The following is a 24,117-nucleotide window of genomic DNA, read 5'->3' on the forward strand; positions in this document are numbered from 1 at the left end:
TATATATATATATATATGCACATATAATAATAATAATTAATAATCATGTGTAATTAATGCTATATATCTACAATATGGATGGGGATCATGGTTGGTGGATTATGCATGCCAGCTTGCTCATTAATTAATTAGCTAGGTAAGGTATATGCATGAGTGTAGCTAGCTAGGTTGATCCCATCCTAATCCTAGACCCTTTAAATGCCAAGTTCATCTGATCCCATGATCTCTTCGTTAATGTTTTTGGGGTTTTGTAAAATATATGATCAATGATTCGAGACATGATTACCGCCAAAACATTAATGGACTCACAAGTTTGTTGTTGCAATGTTATTTTTTTTTCTTTTGGGTACAAAATGAGAGAGAGAGAGAGAGAGAGAGAGAGAGAGAGACATTAATTCATGAAATTCATGCTATGCTATTTTACTCGATCGAACATTAGGGGATGCATGCACGCTTACTTACATTAATCTTATTATAATGAAATTCATGTATTAATCGGCCCACAGATCCAACATGCATGCAGCAATACGATCGATCGGGATAACGTGACAGCTTGTACTATTTATTATTGAATTTTGTCGATCATCCCGATCGACCCATACGTCACATTTTAATGTATTATTGATAATTCATTATATCTAGCTACTATATATATATATATATATACTCAAAGAAAAATGCATTTTGCAAACTCGTTTATTGATCATGTACCCCATATATGCAACACATGATCGATCATGATTACATATAAATGACGTACTACTGGAAGCCTTCATCTAGCTAGCACTAAAAAGTATATATTAAGTTTTGACTTTTTTTTAAACAATGATGAGTCCGTGCAAGAACTGAGGATGAAAAAAATTTAAGATGAAGAACAATTTTTTTTTTTCAAAAAAAAAAAAAAATTAAGAATACTACAAAAGAAATGCTGAAATACTACCATAGATCATAAATTAGTCATTAATGAGACTGATTTAGGGTTGATCATTAGCAAGTAGTACTGTATCATGGTAAGTTGAATGAAATTATACCATAGATAAATGCGTTGAAACTGAAAGTTGTTGAAGAACTAATTAAATATTGCTGTTCAAATTCACCATTTCTTATTAATTAACTTAATCTATAATAACAACAACATTGGATTTTAACAATAATAATTAATATTATATATATATATATATATAATCATCATGATCTGCAATATTCTTCTGATCGTCACAATTATAATGATAAAATGTTAGGCTTGTTAAACAAGGCAAGCTTAAACTTAGGACTGAAAACAAAAGTATTATATATTGACAGTACTCATGAAGATCAGTACTCTTATTATTATTAAAAAAAAAAAAAACAGAAAGATTGACTTTGAGAATTGAAAGGTTCATTGATATTTTCCTTGCCCCCAATATTTCGTCATGCAGATGATCATGTATATCATGAGGGACACGTATGAAACAAGTTAAAGATCATCATCGATGCCATGCATTTTCCAGTCAAAAGAAACACGACATTTTAGCGTTGGAAAAGGTTACAACTTACAAGGGAAAAAGATATGTTATAGCTGACCTTTTCGTATGATTTTCAGAGGTGTGATATTGGAATATTTCCTTACCAATACTTAACACTTTTTGTCTTATTGATTTCAGAATCAAGTCGAGATTGCTTGCTTAATTGACAAGCTGCATGTCATGTACTGGTGTGCAATACTTGGTAAATTAACTTCCCAGACAAGTTCTAATTAGAGAGAGAGAGAGAGAGAGGTAAGTACTGGCTGCATGGGTCCAAGTTCTTTTTATAGTACTGGCATTGGTCTAGTCAAATATCAATAATTAATTCAAATTTGGCTAAGTAGCTCAAAAATAGATTATATTGGACTAGGCAAACATCCAAAGCAACACTTTTGAGATACAGTAAATCTATAACTTTTTCCAAAATTGACTAATTACTGTTTATCTCTAAACTATTATTTTATTCTACAATTATTTCCAATAAATCTATAAGCACCGTAATCCTTCATGGTTTGTTGGGAATATATAGTGTATTTACGAAATATAAAAATTAAAAAAAAATTATTAAAATATAATATTATATTATTATTTTGACTTTAATCAAAATCTCAAGTTTAATGCTGCAATGTCACGGGGTTGCACCACCAAAGTAACTTGTTAGGGGAAAAAGAAAGAAAACCCTCATCATTATCTAAGAGGACTTGAGGTATACTAATGAATTCTAGTCAAGTTGATCAGCCACCCACACCACACCAAGTTACCATCTCACTCGTTTCTATCTCGCCCGCCTACCTACTCATGAAATACTGATGTTTTTTCCCTTTTCCAACCCAGAATGGCCCACATCTTTATGATCACCATCACCGTCCATTCTGCTATATATCCAGAAAACAAGACGTACGTACGTACATACATACATGGTATAATTAGGAGGAGTAGATAGCTAGGCACTATACGTGGGCTCCACACCAATATTGAAACCATTAGCCACTCAAAATAACATGTACAGAGTCAAAGGCCGGTTCTGATCTGCACAAATACGTTGGATCTCTTTATCCACAGCGTACGTGGTCGGTTTTGGGTACTGTTTAATAATGTTATTTGTATAGTCTGTTTGACTAATTTCTAGTTTTGACCCAGTACTACTTTTGCTGCTTTAATTAATTGAGTTTCTTGACGTAGGGAACGTAAGTACGATTAATATCACAAAGATATATATACAAGTGATCATATATCCAATTGACAAATTAAATACTAATGTAATTTACTAAATTAAATTTACATTAATATTGTAAAATTTACTTTAAAATTAGATAAAATAATCGCATGAAATTAATACTAATTATATCATCATCATGTATATACTACAATTAACTATACTTTTTGCAATGCCGTAAATCATCGTAAAAAAGTGGATAAAATATTTGTAATTGGTGTTTTCCGTCGATTTTTATTTCGCTGCATGACGTTGGAGTTGTTATTGTTTTTTATTCACTTTTAAGTTGTGTTTAGATGTTGAAGTGAGTTGAGTTGAGTTAAGTTGAGATGATAAAATATTATTAGAATATTATTATTTTGAGATTTGAAAAAATTAAATTATTTATTATATTTTATGTTAAAATTTAAAAAAATTATAATGATGAATTGAGATGAATTAAGGAACCAAACAAAGCCTTAGTCTAATGTATCGAACCTCGACTAAAATCACCGCTATAAGTCTTTTCCATATATATACTCGTAGCCAAACGTGTCAGACACATGAAAATACTCAAAGGAGGAGTTGACAACTATGTATGAGAGTACTAGGATATATATATATATATATATATATATATATATAAATTTACACAATTCACACAATTTTCATATACTACACTTTTTTTAATTATTATTATTATTTTTTATCAAATATTTAATATATGAATAGAAGAATTGAATTATTTTAAAAAGAATAAACTCAAAAAAGATATTAAAAAATTTAAAAATTTTAAAAAATATAATATGTAGAGATTAAGAAGTAGTGTAACATTGTTATATATATATATATATATATATATATATATATATATATATAGCAATGCATGCGCGCAGTGTGTCATGTAGATATGGAAAAGACAATGAATCCAGCAAACGTCAACACAATTAGCTGGGCTGCAGACTTTGTGCCTTAATTTTCAAGATCATTTAAAAGTATGGCGCAAGGCATCAATATATAAATATAAGCATTATTATATATATATATATATATATATATATATGCATGAAGAACTACTAGTAGACTTTTATGGTATCAGGGCCATGCTACACATGAACACAACAGTACAGCACGTACGTACAACAGAAGTCGTCCATAGTTATAAATAAATAATTATTATCATCATCTGTTACGTACATAAGTACATTAATTAATACAACACATTGAAGATGTAAGAATATAGTACTCTTCGATGATCTCGTCGGTGCCTCTGCATAAATGATAAAACATATGTAAAAGCGCGTTTTCGATTTCATACTTAGTAAAAGAAGGAAGGAAGCCAACACATGAGTACGTACTCTCATCATGACACGTACATGATCAGAGAGTTTCAGACACGTACATGACCACCACCTAGCTAGCTAGCTAGCTGTCATTTTATTATTTAATGATCAGCCAAACCTGCATATAGCTGGGTGCTATCCAGCCATGTTTGGTGCCCGTACGTTGCCCTAATTTTCTTTTGATTTTGATTTTTTTTTTTTTTTTTTGGCAATATCTGCATCTTATATATCCGACGCCGTTTGCTGACTCCTGATCACAAAAGTACCCGGCTGGCCCGCCTCCACTTGGAACTAAAACAACATTAATAAACAAAGACTTCTGTCGAAAAATGAGTACTAAAGCTTGAATTCGATCGAACATGATAGATCATGATCGGTTAATTCAAATCAAAGTCTTAAATTCCATTAATATTCCCACTTATATATATATATGCAGAGATATCATATTGGGGTTGGCAGCTTTTTCTTTTTCTTTGTTTAGAAAACACATAAAGACAAATAATATAAATCATTACTACCATGAAATTAATTCATTGCTTTGTGTCCGAAACTTTATGATTTTCGACCGACCTTTTTGCAGATCAATTCAATAGCACTGTTTCTATAGTGGATCAACGCCTTTTCTAGTCAATTCAATATTACAAAATTTACATAACTTTTTATCCTAATTGATCTTGTGGTATACATAATATTATGTAAGATAATGGTACGTAATTATATCGTATATTTATTTACTGTATATATAATAGATCGATCACATGATGATCTACTCTTCTACTTTAGAAGCCCTCCTGGCCTCAAGCACTGCTTAATTTCTAATTTGATTTTAACTTTCTAATTAATAATAAAATTAATTAGAATGTGGCCGGCTGGGTGCGCCTTATAATTAATTCCCATGAAGTTTTATCACTGATCATTATATAGTACTCAGCATGCATTTTGCTTCAGTTCTTAATTGCATGCATCGTATATAATGCAATCAACACTAATATTGATCATGATGATCATGATCATAAGAAAGAGATTACTTCATGATGTAGTCAACCCTTAATTTATAATATGTAAATGTAAATATTAAATATTCTAGGTATACATGAGTCCCTGGGCTGGCCACATGCATGGTGCTGTATCGTTTCATTTCCATGAAAATTTGGTGACCTAGCTAGCTAGCTAGCTAAGCGCTGATCACTTGATCTGCTAAATTAAATTAATTAGGGTTCCAGTGGCCAGCTCTGTTCTTAAAATAAACAGGAACACCGACTGCCAAGGGTTAGCCTGTACTATTATTAGGTATGTTTGTATCACTCATATATACGATCGAGGCAGGCATGCAGTACCACGCGGTTGAGGATTATCTATCACGTTGACAATTCGTACGGTGCAAAGTACCCATCTATCAGCTCATTGCATGTATCAGATCCCAAATGACAGTTGGAGGTGACGAGTATAAATCTGCCCTTTTCTTTTTTCAAATCTTTTAGACATATATGATTTCTCTGAAGTGATTAGATTTTGAATAAAATAATTATTAAGTTAGAGAGACAGTGAGAGAGAGATCAGATCAGATCAGATCAGAGAGAGAGGCTGTGATCATGTGGCTCAAGGCCTGGTGGCCGGGTTGACTAGTAGATTAATTATATTTTATGTGATCATTTATGAACCACGTTGGCAAAAGTGTGTTCCATAGATCAGTTGTTTATAATTTGCTTTACAGATCATGGATTTATTTAAGATCCTTTTTTTTCTTTCATACTTGGGATTGCAGATCTTTATCCAAAAGATCAAAGAGATCATCGATATCATGATCAGAGAAATCGAATTGGTTTTTGTCAAAAAGTTCATTAGCCAGATAGGACTAATAATATTATAGAAATGCATGCATGCATGCCGGTACGTACTACTCATGTATGATCATGTATATATATATACCCTTTTGGTGTATTTACACTACTTTCCGACACATACAATTTTTTTTTTTTTTTAAAAGAAAAGAATACAGATTTCTTTCGTCTACGCTTGATATATATAATATACATATATATATATATATATATATATAACTTAAAATTAGTGTGCTTTGATTTTTCATGTTTTTTTGTTTGTTGCTTTCTCGTTGTCATCATTAAATTATAAGATTAAAGTAGTATAGTACTGCACACATCATATGTCCGAGTATATATCCACCAAAATGTACAGAAAAGTAGTTAATTTATAGATATAATTGAAAGAAATATAACATCTGAAGTACTGCATCATGATGCACGACATGAATAGATGGTTGTTTAATTTTTCTCTTTTTTTGTGGGGGATGGGGTCCAAAAATAGTGTACATTAATGTACATATTGAGGGGTACTACTTGAGAATTATTGGAAGAAATAGCTGGAAAGCATCCAAAATATGACGTTTGTCGCACTCTACATTAATTAATTGAGATTATATTATTCAAATCATAATCAAATTAAACCTCCTTCTATTCAAATTCTTAGTTTTCTTCCCAATTATCAATATTATCCTAAAAAAAATAAAAATAGGAAGTATCATCCTCATCTATCTATCTATCTATATATATACATATATATATATATGTATATATATAGCTGCAATATACATGCATGCTAGAAACCTCTGATCTAATTAAACCAACCGGTACTACATGATGGGATCATATAATTATATATATGGGATTTCAGTGGGGTACTAGCCAATTAATTTTAAGGCATTCAGTGTAGTACTCCTGCAAATTATAATATTACATGACATGCAAGTACATGACCAAATACATCATTAACAATTAATCCTCCAGCTAGCTTGTATCAAACATGATATAGCTACCATTAATTATATATGCAGATACAAATTAATTAGCATGCATGGACAGGTCATCATCATTTAAAAATATTTGTATTAAGCTTGAACGTTTCGTATATAATATATATATATATATATATATATATGTGTGTGTGTGTGTCTGTGTGTTATTAAAATATTATAAGAGAGAAGCTGCTGCTTTTGATCGACCTTTAGATGCAGGATGGAGGACTTTTTCATGTTGTTTTTAAAAAATGGACTTTTTGTTGTTATTATCCCAAGCATCGAACCCCTCTTTTGGGATATTCAAGTCAACATGCATGTACGTACGTACGTGGGGCATACCAGATCAATTAATTAATTAGATTAATATATGTATTAATTGATCGAAGTTTCAAAGATTATTCGACCTCGATCGCGCGAGCGAGCGAGCGAGCTTTCACTGTCCAAAATACTCAAATATATTATATGAAAGGTAATATTTGATAACAAATTAGTATTAGTGCTCTCTCTCTCTCTCTCTATCTATATATATATATATATATATATGTAATTCTTTTAATAACTCATATATATTATATATATTTGATTTATAGAATTAGGAATTAAAAAAATAGAATAGAATTAATAAAGAACTTACGAGTTTTAATTTACAAGACATATATGGTACTAGTAGTAGTAGAGTTTCTATTGATCATTTTCCAACCAATTACAAGTCATGTACAGTAATTAATATCATACTGTGAACAAAACGCTACTTGCTTGCAAGCCAAGTTTCGTTAAAAATTAGGATGTATGCATGCAAGTTGAAGTACTACGCACGCACTAGATCAGTTCTGGATCGAATGCAATGACGTAAGCATGAATGCAGTGGCGATTATGAAAGTCCTATATATGAGACAATTAGGTTGTATTTGATTGTAAGACTCAGTTGAGTTGATCAGTCTAATTTTAAGTTGAATCTAATATCTAAGTATTCAATTTTTAAATTATTAAACTCATCTCAACTCAAAATCTTCTAACACGTGAGATCTATAGTATTTTTCAACTTAATATTTTTCTATGTATGACTCACAACTTTTTAACTTCTTATAAAAAGTATTAAACTCATCTTAACATCCAAACATATTTTAAACTCAATTTAAATGAGTTATACATAACTTCCTCTACTATTTAACTCAGTTTTGTTTTTCAGGTAACTATATATGTCTTGTTGTGAAATTGACCTTTAATAAATAATTATTAATGACAATTTCCGAGAAAATCATGCATCCATATATGTATGATCTTCCTCCACTTTACGTACTAAAACTCTATACATAAGATCACGACTAATTAAAAGCTCAAGAAATTTGTCACTCTATTAAATATTAATGTCCATTTCACATCAGTGTACATGCCGAGTGTTTTCCTCCCTCTACCATTAATAACAATATAATATAATGAAAAAGGAAAATTAAATATTAATGGGGTCGATGATCTTGGGTAAAATATTGTCAATCCCTCGAGATTTTTTTTTTTTTTAATATGTGTATTTAAATAAAAAAAAATAAAAAAATGACAAATGACATATTAATGTTTAATATAGAGAATGATAAATAACATTTCATTGTGTAGTATAACAAAAAAAAGATGGCAAAAGAGATTAAAAAAAAAAAAAATGTCGGAGAGAAAGGGAAATATGGTCGTGGGCTTCCAAACAACTTCCTTCCAACTAGTCCTCCCCCACGTGGTTGGAAACCTCTCTCTCTCTCTCTCTCTTCTCTACACTATATAATAGAATCAGCGACCGAGGTTATCAACGTTCAAGTTTCAGCTTTGAAAGTGCAAGCTCTGTATAGAAAGAGAGAAAAAGAAAAGCATTTACTCTCTCTGTCTCTGCAATATCATTTGAAAGCCAACCCTCTCAATAATCCTCAATTTGAGGTACATCACTCAATATCTTTTGGTTTTGAAGTTCTTTTCTTTTATATTGTTCTGTCTTGTTTGGTTTTCTTGTTGCTAATCTGTTTTCTAGTTCATAGCTAGAGAGGCAGCCACAGAATGGTATATGCATTCATATATCTGCATTAGCCTTTATTTTATTTTATCATATTCATATCAAATGCGTGCTCTGGGTGCTTTGAATCGGGTTGTGATAACATGGTATATGTTTCTGATTTCTTATATTATTCGCTTGAGAAATGGTTTTTCAGCTGATGGGTTTGCGAAGATTCTTCCGCTCATGAAGATTAATCTCCTCTTTGAATGAAAAAGGGTTGTTAGTGTTTTCTGTAGTTGGTTTTGTGTTTCAAAGAAAAGCGTCTTTTTTTTTTTTTTTTTTCTCTCGGTTTGAAAATTATTTTTAGGATCATTGGTTTTCCAGATCCGTGGTTCTTTCTAATGGGTTTACCAGCAACTTAGTGCTGGGTTGATGAGTGAATGACATGCTTAGTCTTGCCTAGTTATATGAAACATTGATAGTTCTACCTTGAAGACAACGCTATTAAGAGAGTGATTTTTCTTAACTTTTTTCCGTTTCAGTCAATTACTTTTAAGCCCATAGGTTTGGTAGATCGAAGCTCATATGTTGATTGTCTGTTTTGAAATTTGAAGTTTTCTCTGCTTTGTCAAATTTGAAAGATTTTAGAGTTCATATTGACAGCAGCTTGCTCTAGTCCTTTCTTCGATATGTTTGCTATTTATGAGGCATTATAAATTATGTTACTTCCTTGACATCTATGTATTCGTTTTGTTTTGACAGGAATTTGGTTTATTTTTGCCAAGACACCTTTCCTTGTTAAATGGGGATATCTTTTTCCTGCCCATTTGCCAAATACAGTGATGTGGAAAATGGCTTAGAATCTATCATCTTCAAGTCCATCAGTTTTGGGGAGGATGAAGTCAAAACTCCAGTGCGATCTGTCAGTTTCAACAGTGAAGATTCTGAACCCAAGATACTCAAATCCTTAAGTTTTGGGAAGATGAAAATAGAAGCATCTGTTAGCTTTAAGACTGGAGAATTGGAAAAAATGCTCTCAGTCAAGGCTCATCCATTAGAAAATAATATGCACACTGAATCAAAAATACAAGAAAACAATGTGGTGTGCAATCAATCCCCGAGATCAGACAGTCATGCGGCGATGATCCAATCATTGCCAATTTTGGATCCCACCAATCCCAAGCATGTGGCTGCACTAAAGTTGCAGAAAGTGTACAAAAGCTTCCGAACCAGAAGGAAGCTAGCAGATTGTGCAGTTCTAGTTGAGCAGAGCTGGTATGCATCCTATTTACATGCACCGACACTATCCTTTTATACAAATTCTGATGTCTTTCTCTCGTGTGCTAATGCGTTTATATGTCTTGGTTATAGGTGGAAGCTTTTAGATTTTGCTGAACTCAAAAGAAGTTCTATATCATTCTTTGATATAGAGAAGCATGAAACTGCCCTTTCGCGATGGTCAAGAGCAAGAACCAGAGCAGCCAAGGTAAGTTTTAGACATTGGCATATGCTTTGCTTTTAAGCTTTGTGATTTATTTCGGAGTTTAAGCATCTCTTTGTTATTGCAGGTCGGAAAAGGTTTATCAAAGAATGATAGAGCTCAGAAACTTGCTTTACAACACTGGCTTGAGGCTGTAAGTCAATTGCGCTAGAAACAAATTAGCTTTAGAACTTTTTTTCCTTTTTCTTCATCAGTCTTTACTGATTTTTATTTTTATTTTTCTAAAACAGATTGACCCACGGCATCGATATGGACATAATTTACACTATTACTATGACAAATGGCTTCATTGTCAGAGCAAAGAACCTTACTTCTACTGGTAATATTCTTCACTCAAAATGTTTTTGCTTCACTACAGAGAATTCTGATTCCAGATGTCAAGAATTTGGATTTGAATATAATTATTCTGGTTTTGGAAATGCAGGCTGGATATAGGAGAAGGGAAGGAAGTAAATCTTGTTGAAAGATGCCCTCGATCAAAACTTCAACAGCAGTGTATCAAATATTTGGGTCCGGTAAGCCTTTATTTCTTTACTTTATCATCCTATATTCCAAATTTTTTTTTTTTTTAATGTTATTTACTGATAGTTGCTTCTTTATTGTTTTCACCAGATGGAAAGGTTGGCCTATGAAGTTGTTGTGGAGGATAGAAAGTTCTTCTACAAGCAATCAGGGAAGCTCCTTGACACCACTGAAGAAGCCAAGGATGCCAAGTGGATTTTTGTCCTAAGCACATCTATGACCTTGTATGTTGGCAAGAAGAAGAAAGGTACTTTCCAGCATTCTAGCTTCTTGGCCGGAGGAGCTACGTCTGCTGCTGGGAGATTGGTTATTGAGGATGGCATCCTAAAGGTATACCTGTTGGCTCATATCTCATGGAATTCTTATGGTAAAAATAATGGAAGAAGCCTACAGATTTTTATTTTGTTTAACCATAGTTCCATTTTCACCACAGTTTCTTAATAATGATTTCTGCTACTTTTGATCAGGCTGTTTGGCCTCACAGTGGTCATTATCGACCTACAGAAGAAAATTTTAAGGACTTCGTCTCCTTCCTCAAAGAGAACAACGTGAATCTCACAGATGTAAAGGTAAAAACAAAGGGGCTTAATAATCTTTGAAATGATATTGTGTCTTTTTCTCTCTTATAGAGAATCAATAGAAGCTAGCAAATATGCTGAGAATGGTTTTTCTGTTATATTCAGATGAGTTCAGTTGATGAGGAGGATGATTTGTTTAGCAAGCAAAGAAGCAGTATTCATCTTAGAAGTTCATCTGACGAGGACTTGACTCAAAAGTTGGGTAGCGAAGAGACCAATGTTGAAGACTTGAATCAAGAGAGAATTGATTTTATAGAAGATGAGACTACTGCTGCATTGGAACTGCCCATAACAAGCCGGTTACATAGTCTCGGTAGAAAATTGGCTAACCTTGAAATACCAAGAAGGAATGAACTGTCTCAGAGGTTAGACAGAGAAAATCAAAATTTGGGACCAAGTTGTAACAGTTTGCCAGCAGAATCTCCAGTGGATGGATATGAAACGGCAGAAGAAACCTTTCCTTCTGAACAGGATTACATGGTTCCAAAGCAGAACAGGTTTAATGAACAACATGAAGAGATTGAAGTGGAAATCATTCCCGAAGAATCAATACTGGAAAGGATTAATTCGCATAAAGAAATGAAGTCATATCAATTAGGGAAGCAATTATCTTGCAAATGGACAACAGGAGCTGGACCCCGCATTGGTTGTGTAAGGGACTATCCCTCAAAGCTCCAGTTCCAAGCTTTGGAGCAAGTGAACTTGTCTCCAAGAAGTGCTGCCCGTTCTAGATCATACTTCTCTCCTCAGCTCGTCAGAGGGCTGAGCTCAAGACTAATGACACAAAGAAGTTATGGTGAGGAAATGGCACTAACCATAACATCACCTACACCTGAGGAAGGAAATTTCTCACAAAGAATCAATCACCATTCAAGAACACAGTCCTCCCCATTGATGAGAGGAACATCAATAACTTCAATTGGTAACGCCCAATGAGTAAGAAAAGATTTCCTGATTGATGTATTCTTTTTATGTGAATAGAAAAGATGACATAGGAATTCTTTCTCATTCTTTTCATTCAAAACCACTTATACATTTTTTTGTTTTTCATCTTGTACAATAGAAGAGGATAATTGTACAATTTTGTGGGCTCCATGCCCTTTTAATACAAAAGAAGGTATTAAATTTTCTCTAGCAGTGTTTACTACTAAACTCTACAAATACAATGGTGTAATTGAACATTCTCAGGCATAATACAGATGATTACTTTTTGTGGGAAAAGGCCTGGATGTTATTTTCGTAGGAGATATAGGCGACTATCTTTACCCAGCCCGTTGGCTTCAGCTCAAGTTGAAAGGTGTAGGGGTGGGTTAAGTCTTATGTTCACACCTTGTCAATAAAATAGAAAAGAAGAAAAAATATTTTTCCCAGCCATCTACAGTTTCATTTTCACTCTGAAATTATCTATGTAATGCAAGATGAAATTATACAACATTGAAAGTAATATTATACATGTTATCTTTTCTATTAGCTTGACAACATGGTTGATCTGGTGATCTTACCAGTGGCTTCGATGTTAACTCATAAAAAGCAACAGTCATGCATAACGAGATGACCCATTATCTAGATAGAAAAAAGCTTTGTGATATGAGATGGGAGTCATCTCAACATGAATAAGAGATAAATCTAAATCTAGATTCAGGTTTTGTCCATCATAGAAAAAAGGTCCATATCATTCTGCTACTACCTGGACTAACTGGAACACAAATTAATACTGACCGCTGCATTGACGTTTTCTGCATTAACCAAAACTTGCATAATAAAAAGAAGTACCAAGGAGTAAGACCACGCAAGGCAAATAAAATATTGAACAAGGATTAACCAAAATGGTTGCCAACTTTCCTTCATCAACAATATAAGGTGAAAATTTGATCAATCTAATTTATACCCTTTTGGTTCTAGCTCGGGGGAACAAAATTCACATCCCGATCTGCAGCTAATGCTCTTGATAAATTAAAAAGAACAGAGCAAATTGACTGGGATAAGGATTATCCGAAAGTACTTTATCTGTTTTTGGGTTATGTTGAGTTAGATTATTCCATACCGTGCATATGGAACATGAGCAGGCTCCATAAGATTCTCAATCAATACCTCAACTGAGAATGCAAAATCAATGTACCCTATAATGTCTGCAAAAGATAAAATAGGTAAAAGAATAATAATAAAAAAAAAAAACCCAAATGAGACATGCCCAATTTTAGATATAGATTCATTTGAAGAATTTCCTGATAATATTTGTTGATGCTGTAAAAATCGCACAACGGGCCGGAGGGAGAGAAAGAGTCATTTCCCGCCCATTGAGTCGACTGGACCTTGATTAGTGTTGTTTGGAGCACCTGACAGTGTTCCGGTATGGCTATATGGTGGCGATGCGTACGTCCATGGCGGTGAATGGAAAACAAGAAGTAAAGAGAGATGGACAATAGGATTTACGTGGTTCGACACTAGGTTTATGTCCATGGGATTTTGTCGTCTGGTCCCTTGCTTTTGTCTCACTCCTCATTGTGCGTGCCTGCCTGCCATGATGTGACCGGTCCCTTTATGTGTCTGTTAGCGGAGTTGAAGCCTGCCCTTTGCGTGTCTGAGCATCCATTCTTTTCCCACTTTTCTTTGACACCCTCCCTTATTCTCCCGACACCACTCCCTTACTCCTTACACCCTCTCCCTTGTCTCCTCTACCTTGTCTTCTAGCTACCTTGTCTTCTAGCTTGGCATGGTGGGCTGGATTTTAGCCATGGGCTGTATATTTTATATTTTGTTCTCCACAATATTTATGCCAAATGGGAAGGAAGAAGCGACTTCCTAGATAAGGCAAGAAGCCATAATTTCTCTCGATATTAGCCAAAGCCATAAAGGAAAGTACTAATACCGAATATCTCAACGTTTCGTGTGCCTAAGTATAACCGAAAAATGGGCCAGATATTGTTTATAGTTACATAAATAGAAACTACGGTTCCTCTGTTTTATAGTAGAAAAAAGGTTCAACTCAGATTCTCAGAAGATAGTGGCAGACCAAACCCATAAGGAATATCTCAATTCGCCACTTAAATTTAGTATATGAAATGATATAGTTCTGAGAGGTAGAAGTTTTTTCTGTCCATAAGAATATATATCCTTGTATTGAGGATCGGTGTTCGGCCAAAAGAAGACAATGTCGTTCTGCACTGTACTTGGATAACCAACTGCACATGCTTTCTTGAATGGGCGTACCTGTATTACACTGCAGCTGATTGTGCTGTGTAGTTCATGAGAAAGCATGCGCAGAGTATCCAAAGTTGGATTCTTGTCACAGCCTAATATTAAAAAAAAAACTATAATTCATGACAAGTTTTCCACCCATGTTAAAAGCATCATATACAAATATACTCAAAAGAAGCAGAAAGCATGCAAGATTTTCTCAAAGTAGATCCCAAGTTCCCAACACTCAAAAGAGTTATTACCAGAGGGCTATGATCACCAGAACCATCAAAACACCAACCTTGGTAGACGCATAAAAACTCTCGAAATATTTGGTTGGCTTTTGTCAGCTAATGAGAAAGATGAACAAATAATTGCATCGAAATGGGATATCAAGAAACATGCATGGGATCTCTGAATTGAGTTCTTTAGCCGCAGTACTTCTAATTTAAAGTGAAGGAACTAATTAAGAAGCTTTTGTAGATTCCATGGCTGGTTCTTTCACTGCTCAAGCTAGAGATGGTATGTTAGTTGTTCTCCAGTTAGGTAAATACATGTCAACGGGTGTGAATGGAACGCTCTGCTTGAGGTTTTGAAACCGTATTAAGATCATCACACAGAGTTGTCAATCTCGGTGGCATCTTTTTTGCACATGATATTCATTAATCATAAGAATCTAGAAAGAAAGGGAAATCAATACTCGGGTTGGGTATCCAACAAAATTTCAAATTTGATGATAAGAAATGATCACTGCAAGGATTATTTTGGAGTCGAAACATAAGTGGACTGTTGCGAGGGGCACCCTGCAATAATTCAGACCAAGATGAAGGTTGTTGATCTCCATTCCCACGTTAATGTCGATATCTTGACGAGAAGGACAATCAAATTGCGAATTTAACAGTGAAAGCCGACAGTGTAGGGAGGCTACGTGAGCTAAAGGCAGTACAGTGCATGAGGTCCCCACTTTGAGAAACACAAAGGATGATGTAAATACGGCTAGTTTGATTCCACAAACTTAAACTATTTTATCTTATATAATCAATACAATATATATATATGCATCGTATGCATTAAAAGGTTCTTATTAAAATCACTATTATTATTATTAAAATTTAAGTTAGAAATTATAATGTCATTATATTAATAATTTTTAAAGGATGCTTAACACATATGTAAAACACAGGTAATTTTCTTTCTGTGGCCATAGTTTGAGAACTTTCATTCCTTATTTAAAAATTTGTAAGGGCGTCCAGTTTTTATCGTGATTAGTTTAAATAGTTTTAAATATTTAAAATATATATATACAAATTCATTAATAATAATTTTTTAAACATTTTAAAAAAATAAAATGCAAACCAGCATTTTTCAATTTGTTATTGTAGAAGTGCCGAGTGCCGATCTTGTACCTTACCATCAATGAAGTTGTCTAGATGATTTGTGTAAAAAACAAGAATGAACAATTATTTTGCTGACATGGCGACGGCTGATGCTAATCCACCAGAGTAAAAGAGGACAAGCAAACTCGCTTGATGTAGACAATCCAACACCCCTCCCCCACGGGTGCCTTGCATCAAGGATTCAAGAGCTCGAAACATGCTCTGAAACACTGCACTCGATATTATACGAATTACATTAACATCTACGAGGAACAAATACCCCTTAAATCAAATCTCATCTTTGTCAAGACCCATCTGGGATCTCCCATTTTCAATTGTAAGTAAACTCTTGGCCCCTCTTGTCTTTCCACTTTAATTCCCTCACTTTCTTGGTCTCTTCCACATTCACACTTGGTTTTCTTGCTCTAATTTCAAGATCTGATTGGTCACTCAAACGGGAAAACTGAAGGTTTGAATATCTGGGTTTTTCTTGAATCTTAATTCCCTCACAGACCCAGTTTTGTGCACTGATTTCGAGATCTGATTGGTAGCTGAAACGAAAACTAAGGATTCGGGTATTTGAGTGTGTGGGTTTTGTTAAAAAGATCACAGCTTTCAGGACTAACCCATGAAAGGGTCGGATCTGATTGGCAGCTGAAACGAAAACTAAGGGTTCTGGTACTTGAGTGTGTGGGTTTTGTTAAAAAGATCACAGCTTTCAGGACTAACCCATGAAAGAGTCGAATCCAACCACTGAGCCCATAGGGCAGAACCTAATAAAATTGATAGGCAATGTGTGTTTCTCAGTGTTTGTATTCTCAGTGCTCATATTTACAGTAATTGCCATCACCTACCAACCTCCAGACCCATGGCTTGAGTCAGCTCCTGCCCTGACCAAGCTATTCACCCAATCTGAAAACGCCACCTTCCAAAATGACAATTCTATCCTCAAAACTGGGGAAGATTTTCCCTTGGTGCGTGCCCTGGCGCCTGAAGGCATGCCGATTACTGAGGCGGTGATTAAGGAAACTGAAGAGAAGATCGCCACAACGACCCCTGAATCACGATCCGGTTGTGACGAATTACGGGAGGTTGTGAATTGTTCAGACCCAAGAGTTCTGATTGCAGTTGAGAAGTTCAATCTGAGGGTTTTTAAGTCCATTGTGTTTTTGGAGTATCAAACAACGGTTAATGGGTCGAAACCGGATGAGTGCGACGTGGCGTGGAGGTTTAGAAATAAGAAAGAGAAGTCTTGGAGGAAGTATAGGGATTTTAGGAGGTTCAAATTTGGAATCGGAGAGAATTGTACGTATAAAGTGGTGCAGGCGGGTGCATGGCATTCCGGTGTCAATGCCCGGCGGCCTAGGAGTAGAATCAGTAATGGCACGAGGAGGGGTGGTGGGAATAATGCTAAGATTGTACCCCCACCAGTGCGGGATGAGGAGATCAATGACACAATCCCAAGTTTAGGGTTGATGAATTTCAACAAGGGGAGGTACTTGTACTATTCACGTGGAGGGGATTATTGTAAGGGAATGAATCACCACCTTTGGAGTTTCTTGTGTGGTTTAGGGGAGGCTATGTACTTGAATAGAACATTTGTGATGGATTTGAGTATATGCCTGGCGGCAACTTATAATCCGAGTAATAAAGATGAGGAGGGAAAGGATTTCCGGTATTATTTTGATTTTGAGCATCTTAAGGAGGTTGCATCGATTGTGGAGGAGGGTGAGTTTTTGGGAGGCTGGAAGAAATGGGATCGAAGCCATAAAAGGAAAGTTCCTACTAGGAAGGTTGTGAGCTACAAGGTGACGCCAATGCAACTTAAGAAAGATAAGAGCACAATTGTATTGAGGCAGTTCGATGCACCAGAGCCGGAGAATTATTGGTATAGGGTATGTGAAGGGCAAGCTGCCAAGTACATTCAGAGGCCATGGCATGCTCTTTGGAAATCAAAGAGATTGATGAATATTGTTTCAGAGATCAGTGGGCGAATGGACTGGGATTTTGATGCGGTACACGTGGTTCGAGGGGAGAAGGCACAGAATAAAGAGCTATGGCCTCATCTGGACTCTGATACATCCCCTGACAGGCTCCTTGCAAAGCTTAAAGGTTTGGTTCAGCCATGGAGGAATCTGTATATAGCCACCAATGAACCCTTTTACAATTACTTCGACAAACTGAGATCTCAGTACAAGGTGCATTTGCTTGATGATTTTAATGAATTGTGGGGAAATACAAGTGAGTGGTACAATGAGACAATGCTTCTAAATAATGGACGACCAGTTGAGTTTGATGGTTACATGAGAGTTGCTGTGGATACTGAGGTTCTTTATAGGGGAAAGACACGTGTGGAAACATTCTATAATTTGACCACAGATTGCAAGGATGGAATCAATACGTGCTGAAGAGGTTTTTGTTATCCTATAATGCTTTTTACTTGAATTTGAATGTCTTTACTTTTTTCGTTCCGGAATGATACTTTGTGTCAATTTAGGTTCTTCTTTTGTATTTGAATTTTCTTTTATTACATTGATGATCTTTCTTTATGACTAGCTAGCTCCTGTCTGTAATGTTTTATGATGAGCCTGAACCCAGAAGCTTCGTGAAAGACTAAATTAGAATGAGAACTAAGTTTACTATAAGGTAGGGGAAGAAAGCTGTGCAAATGATTTTTCTGCCAGGCAATGAAAGCTTTTTGTTCCGTGTAGCGTGCACATGGAATTTACCTTTCACACGGGATGATATTGGAAGACACCAGTGCTTTTTCTCTTATGCTATGTAACGAGAAGCAGGGTCCTTTGCCCTTTTGGCTTGTAGTTGCAATTCCTGAACTTGAGATTCCTTATATCTATTTATTTGGTGTCTATTGAGTTTTGAACAATGAAGTCAGTTTTGGTTGATCCTTCCTTCTTTTTGTTCATCTTTTTTGTGACAGGAACTGGATACGTTGTTAGTTAGAAACATGGGAATCTACGAATTAACATTGAACCCTGCAATATAAAGTACATCACAGCCTTCAAGCCATGCTGAATGCATACTATCTTTTTATTCCATTTCGAGTAAAAATAAGTTCAGTTTGTGCTGTCAATCTATCTAGCCCAAATCCCAATGGGTTTCTGCAACAATGAGCACCCTTGATCTTTTGGAATATCACTTTTCTTTTATTATTCTATCTGCTTGCACGGAACCAGCCATGAGCGCCTTTTTGAAGGATGTCATTACAATAAGCCCTTCCCCTTCTCCTCTTTGAGGGCAAAGAAGAAGGGAACGACTAAGAATTTGCATTTTAGTTTTCTTCTATGCACCAACTTTGTGTTGGTGCTACTTGATCATGCATAGGTATATATTCCTGCAGAAACACACGAGCGATTTCAGGTTAAATTAGAGAAATGACTCTAAGATAAGATGTTCCTGGCATAGTTTATTCATGTTCTCATCAAATTTCTTTGCCTACTTAACACCTTTGTTTGATGTTGGAACATGTAAATACTCAACTCAAAGTAAAACATTCTGACGATTGCCCTGTCATCTTGTCAAAACAATGTTCTTGGAACTTTGACGCCCCTCAAACATTGAAGCTGACCAAGGTTTCTGCCACGATCTGTTGGTCGGGACACCTAGGGACTTATTCTCATAGGAGAAAGCACTTCAGTCGGATTTTCTTCTTTTGGTTAACTATTTCAATGATTGAACATGGTTCTGCGGTTTTAGAAAGGTACAAAAGCTGTTTTTATTTTGTATGTGATTAATGTAGAAAGAAAATATATCATACCTCCATCCTCTGAATCAGCTCTCGAGCAGTACTTGCAGATATGATAATACTCCTAGCATGCGGTTTAATAAATCCTTCTTCCACACCTTTGTCAAACAATCCAAGCAAGCAATCGTAGTATCCATCAATGTTTAAGAGACCCACCTGTTTTTGCAGCCAAAATATGCTGAGTTTGATGGCGGCTTTAACATTAGAAAGTTTGTATTTTGTCAAACTTTTGAGCTTAATGTGACAACTGGCCAAAAAAAATTAATGTCAAAACTCAGTGCAAGTAACCACTAAAGTCAAGGTTCCTTGTTCTTGTTCCTTAAATCTGTCCTTGGTTTTTTAGTTGAAACAATACGCTCAATGGCTTTGATCTCACCTACTTCCTTTTGATTTGTACTTGCAAACTTTTTCCCATTTCAATATGGAATCCATTCATTGCATGAGAGTGATTGCTGTGACAATAAAGACACTATAAACTACTTGTTAAAGAAAAGGTTAGGTTTATTAAGGGCCTAAGCTGGGTCCATCCCTGTCTCAATTGGACAGATGTCAAGCTCCAGGGTCAGATCTGTCTAATTAGTTCATATAAACCACATACATACAGCTATTCTCTTAATTTAAAGCATTAATTAGAAATTAAACAGATTGTCTTGATGAGTACTTGGGATTAGGGAGAAGCATTGGAATCTAATGGCTTGCAACTTCAACTTTTCTTTCTCTTACATTTAATTAATGAGCCAATCAAATCCATGGCATTTTGCTGGGCAAAAGTTCAGGATAAGATGTAGTTTAAATAAATAGTTTAATGCTAAATTAATCACAGGTCACTAAAATTAACTAAAGAAACATAATCATTCATCAAGATCCCCTAGATATAGATGTAGCTAGCTGGGGTAGTGCATCGCACTATATATACATATATATATATATATATATATATATATATAGCATAATGTTTTGGGAAATTAAACAGTATTATTTACTTGTAGATCAGTACTAATAAAGTATCAAAATATTGAGGAGGAGATTTTGCTTACTGGTTTGTCGTGGATTCCAAGCTGAGACCATGTTATCATCTCAAGCAACTCTTCCATGGTTCCATACCCACCTTCATATTTATATGAGAGAGAAAATGAAAGGGGAAATCATTATATAACATACTATATATATATATATATATCCAATTAAAACATTATATCTATCTGCATATATTGTATATGTATATACCCGGAAGAGCAATAAAAGCATCAGCTCGACGAGCCATTTCAGCCTTCCTTTCGTGCATATCTGAGACAATCAACACTTCTCCAACTGCATGGCCAGATATCTGAGAACAAGTCATAATTAGTAATCAAATTAATCGACACCAGATCACACACACAGAGAGAGAGAGAGAGAGAGAGAGAGAGAGAGATGTTCATATATATATATATACCTCAATAGGAATAAGTGCACTTGGGATAACTCTAACAAAAAAGAAAAGAAAAGAATGGAACAAGAAAGTCAGAATAAAAACGATATGATGACATGAACATGATCAATTAGTCCAGACTCTTTTGGTCAATATATATGGAAATATATGCACTAGAAAGAAGACTTAAAAAGCAAGTTGTATGATTATTTTCACCCCATGCATGATATGACCTAGTTTTACCCAAGCACATGGCATCCACCATCAAAAGTTGTCTGAGAAACCAACCCCATCAGCCCAACACTGCCTCCTCCATACACCAAATCCATCTTCCTCTCCACCTGCAAATTATCACCATTTTAATTCCCACAAAGCGAATGTTTGAAGATCGAAACCCAGATATATATATATATATATATATATTGATGTTCAGTGTATGTCATGTCATGTACTGTACTAGTATATATAAATGAGAGAGAGAGAGAGAGAGAGAGAGAGAGAATACCGACCAATTCTCTTCCCAGATCAAGAGCTGCATCGCTGAATATTTTTCTTTTCCCCGAATTACTTCCACAGAAGACACAGACCCTTTGGAACTTTCCCATTTCTCCTGACCCCAAACAACTACAAATTAAGTAGTAATTCACTATATATATATATATATATATATATATATACACACACAACCAACTGCCCCTCATAAGTCTACTTACATACACATATATTATTTTATTTTGTGTCACCGCGCGCCATAATAGTAAATGATCAAGTGCTGTATGCGTAGGACGTGCGTGCATGACGCGTGAGATCAGATTCATGATCGATCATGGCCCATGTGCATGAAATAATGCATTAAGGACGTTTTTGAGTCAAATGGGATTCTCAGACGTTTCCTTTCCGCTTTTGTTTTTCTGTATCAGATCAATTGTAATTTGGTGGGTGCACCAATAATTAATGTTATACACTGTATATTTGCCTGCTTGTGATGCCTAGGGATCGAGCTTTATCTTCTCCTTGGATTTGGAAATTCCAATCCTGCTTATACGTTTCTGTGTTTGGTGGCTAGTTTGTATCAAAAAAATTAAGATCAGTACTTTAATTCTCGCCCACCGGGATTTCTTTTTCTTTTTCTTTTTCTTTTTTTTTTAAAAAAAATTCTATTGATCATCATCCTCACATACACCACTAAGGGCCGGCTCTTCCATTAGGCCGGCAACTTAGGCAATTGCCTAAGACCCCTAGTAGAAGAAGGCCCCCACAAAAAAATATTAAGTAGAATTTTTAAACAAAAAAAAAAAAATCTAATTAAAAAAATTAATTAACTCAATGAGAATATCAAAAGTATCAAATAGATATTATGTTATTATTAGTGAAAGTATCTTACATAATAATTATTTGAGGTAGTCTCCTTCTAAGAATAGATTTCTTTTTTGTCATTATTATTTTAATATATAATGTAAAAATTATAAATAGTAAAATCTAATTTTCAAGTGTTCATAAAATTTTTTTGTATAATCCTTTGTAGTTTGTAGAGGCAAGGGCTCACTTTTTTCCAAATGTGTAAATTATTTATATAACTTTATTGACAATGATGATTATAATTGCTTCTATGACTTATTTGGATATTAAGAATATATCAAGATATCTGTAAATAGTAATGAAATAGTTTGTGAATAATAGTAAAATAGTTTGAATTAAGATATTTGATTAGATTTTGAAAATGAGAGAGAAAAAGTATAATTTAAGAATATCTGAAAATAACTGAAAATAGTTATGTCCCCAAGGGCCCCAAGAGTCTAAAGCACGTCTTGTAAAACTAGATTTGATAAAATCTTCTCTAAATAAAAAATTTTCTAATAAAGATTAAGTCGGTTATTAATTAAAAATATAATATAAAATCTTAATCAGTAATTTTATTTTGCAAAAAGATAGGAATTATTTTTAAATAAAAATGTAATGTAAAAATTAAAATTAAAATTAAACTATTTAATTTTACTTTTAAAAAACACCTTAATCAAAATTTTAGCCTTAGGCCCCACAGCCTATTAAGTTGGCCCTGACACCACATACCACATTTTATTTATTTATTTATTTATTTTCTCTTATCAAATGTGTGGTATATGAATGATGAGTAGAAAAATTTAATTAATTTATAAATAATAAAAATAAATAAATAAATAAAAGTGTGGTGTGTGGAAATGATGAGTAATGAAACTTTTTTTTTTTTTTTTTTAAGTGTAGTCATATATATTGTCCCTAGCTAGGCACTTCGGCCCAAAGGCGGCTAGAACAGTAATATTACATGATAAATTAGCTATATAATGATGAGATATATTTTGATAAGAAAAAGTAATACAAATTAAATATTTTGAAAAATATTTTTAATTTACAATGTTTTAAATATATTTAAACTTTTTAAAGAAATATTAAATGTGTCTTCTAATGCGTTACTTAATTGCATATATTATTTATTTTTCACTTAATAACAGCAAATTAGAGGGATGATGTCATTTTATAGGAATACTAATTTTCATTTGATAACAATAAAATGAGATAGCTAGTCATCATGCATGCTGACTAGCGCTTTGAAAATCCTTTGGCCGTGTACATATAAAAATATATATATATATATACACTATCATGTTATATGTATGAAGAATTCTTTATATAATCAAACCGGTGTGTAGGGCACACATGATAGTAAAATATATATATGACATAATTTAATTTAAATAATAAATTTAAAATTTTGAATCTTATTAATCAAATCTCATTATTTAAATAATGTAGATAATGTGCTCTATGCATGCACTATCATGTTGATAATAGAATAATTCATGTATGTACATATGTGTGTGTGTGGATGTCATATATGTTTAAATTAGCGGAAATAAATTGATGTATAGAAAGATTACTTGCAACTTCTACAAGCAGTACGTACGTACATCATGCAAAA

General features: G+C 34.1%; 3 protein-coding genes across 4 annotated transcripts; 2 read left to right on the forward strand and 1 right to left on the reverse strand.

Moving 5' to 3' along the window:
* Nucleotides 1-8,655: 8,655 nt before the first annotated feature.
* LOC109001631 (IQ domain-containing protein IQM2-like) lies at nucleotides 8,656-12,568 on the forward strand. 2 transcript variants are annotated; one of them, XM_018978981.2, is made up of 9 exons: nucleotides 8,656-8,778; nucleotides 9,596-10,108; nucleotides 10,205-10,319; nucleotides 10,402-10,467; nucleotides 10,565-10,653; nucleotides 10,759-10,849; nucleotides 10,947-11,186; nucleotides 11,324-11,425; nucleotides 11,540-12,568. In XM_018978981.2, exons 2-9 carry the CDS (start codon nucleotides 9,636-9,638, stop codon nucleotides 12,368-12,370), a joined length of 2,007 nt encoding a protein of 668 aa, XP_018834526.1. In that variant the 5' UTR covers nucleotides 8,656-8,778; nucleotides 9,596-9,635; the 3' UTR covers nucleotides 12,371-12,568. The 2 variants fall into 2 exon arrangements, with proteins under 2 accessions (XP_018834526.1, XP_035541343.1); XM_035685450.1 differs by having other exon boundaries at nucleotides 8,684-8,778; nucleotides 9,596-10,319; nucleotides 11,540-12,380.
* A 3,560-nt stretch (nucleotides 12,569-16,128) lies between these two features.
* On the forward strand, nucleotides 16,129-19,133 carry LOC109001647. The gene is made up of 2 exons (XM_018979007.2): nucleotides 16,129-18,399; nucleotides 18,926-19,133. Exon 1 carries the CDS (start codon nucleotides 16,719-16,721, stop codon nucleotides 18,393-18,395), a length of 1,677 nt encoding a protein of 558 aa, XP_018834552.1. The 5' UTR covers nucleotides 16,129-16,718; the 3' UTR covers nucleotides 18,396-18,399; nucleotides 18,926-19,133.
* A 96-nt stretch (nucleotides 19,134-19,229) lies between these two features.
* Nucleotides 19,230-21,770, reverse strand: LOC109001648 (probable cytokinin riboside 5'-monophosphate phosphoribohydrolase LOGL1). The gene is made up of 7 exons (XM_018979008.2): nucleotides 21,671-21,770; nucleotides 21,405-21,502; nucleotides 21,186-21,216; nucleotides 20,978-21,077; nucleotides 20,788-20,858; nucleotides 19,763-19,906; nucleotides 19,230-19,339 (listed from the first exon to the last, which is right to left on the reverse strand). Exons 1-7 carry the CDS (start codon nucleotides 21,764-21,766, stop codon nucleotides 19,277-19,279), a joined length of 603 nt encoding a protein of 200 aa, XP_018834553.1. The 5' UTR covers nucleotides 21,767-21,770; the 3' UTR covers nucleotides 19,230-19,276.
* Nucleotides 21,771-24,117: the final 2,347 nt, after the last annotated feature.

This window comes from Juglans regia, chromosome 14 (assembly GCF_001411555.2).
Source record: "Juglans regia cultivar Chandler chromosome 14, Walnut 2.0, whole genome shotgun sequence".
In the NCBI taxonomy this organism is placed as follows: domain Eukaryota; kingdom Viridiplantae; phylum Streptophyta; class Magnoliopsida; order Fagales; family Juglandaceae; genus Juglans; species Juglans regia.

Coding starts and splice junctions, on each gene's coding strand:
- LOC109001631 (XM_035685450.1), top strand. CDS start 9,636: ATGGGGATATCTTTTTCCTGCCCATTTGCCAAATACAGTGATGTGGAA. Junction 10,320..10,401: donor CAAGAACCAGAGCAGCCAAG/GTAAGTTTTAGA, acceptor TTGTTATTGCAG/GTCGGAAAAGGTTTATCAAA. Junction 10,654..10,758: donor AAAGAACCTTACTTCTACTG/GTAATATTCTTC, acceptor TTGGAAATGCAG/GCTGGATATAGGAGAAGGGA.
- LOC109001647 (XM_018979007.2), top strand. CDS start 16,719: ATGAAAGAGTCGAATCCAACCACTGAGCCCATAGGGCAGAACCTAATA.
- LOC109001648 (XM_018979008.2), bottom strand. CDS start 21,766: ATGGGAAAGTTCCAAAGGGTCTGTGTCTTCTGTGGAAGTAATTCGGGG. Junction 21,503..21,670: donor TTGATCTGGGAAGAGAATTG/GTCGGTATTCTC, acceptor GATAATTTGCAG/GTGGAGAGGAAGATGGATTT. Junction 21,078..21,185: donor GTGCACTTATTCCTATTGAG/GTATATATATAT, acceptor ACTTGTTCTCAG/ATATCTGGCCATGCAGTTGG.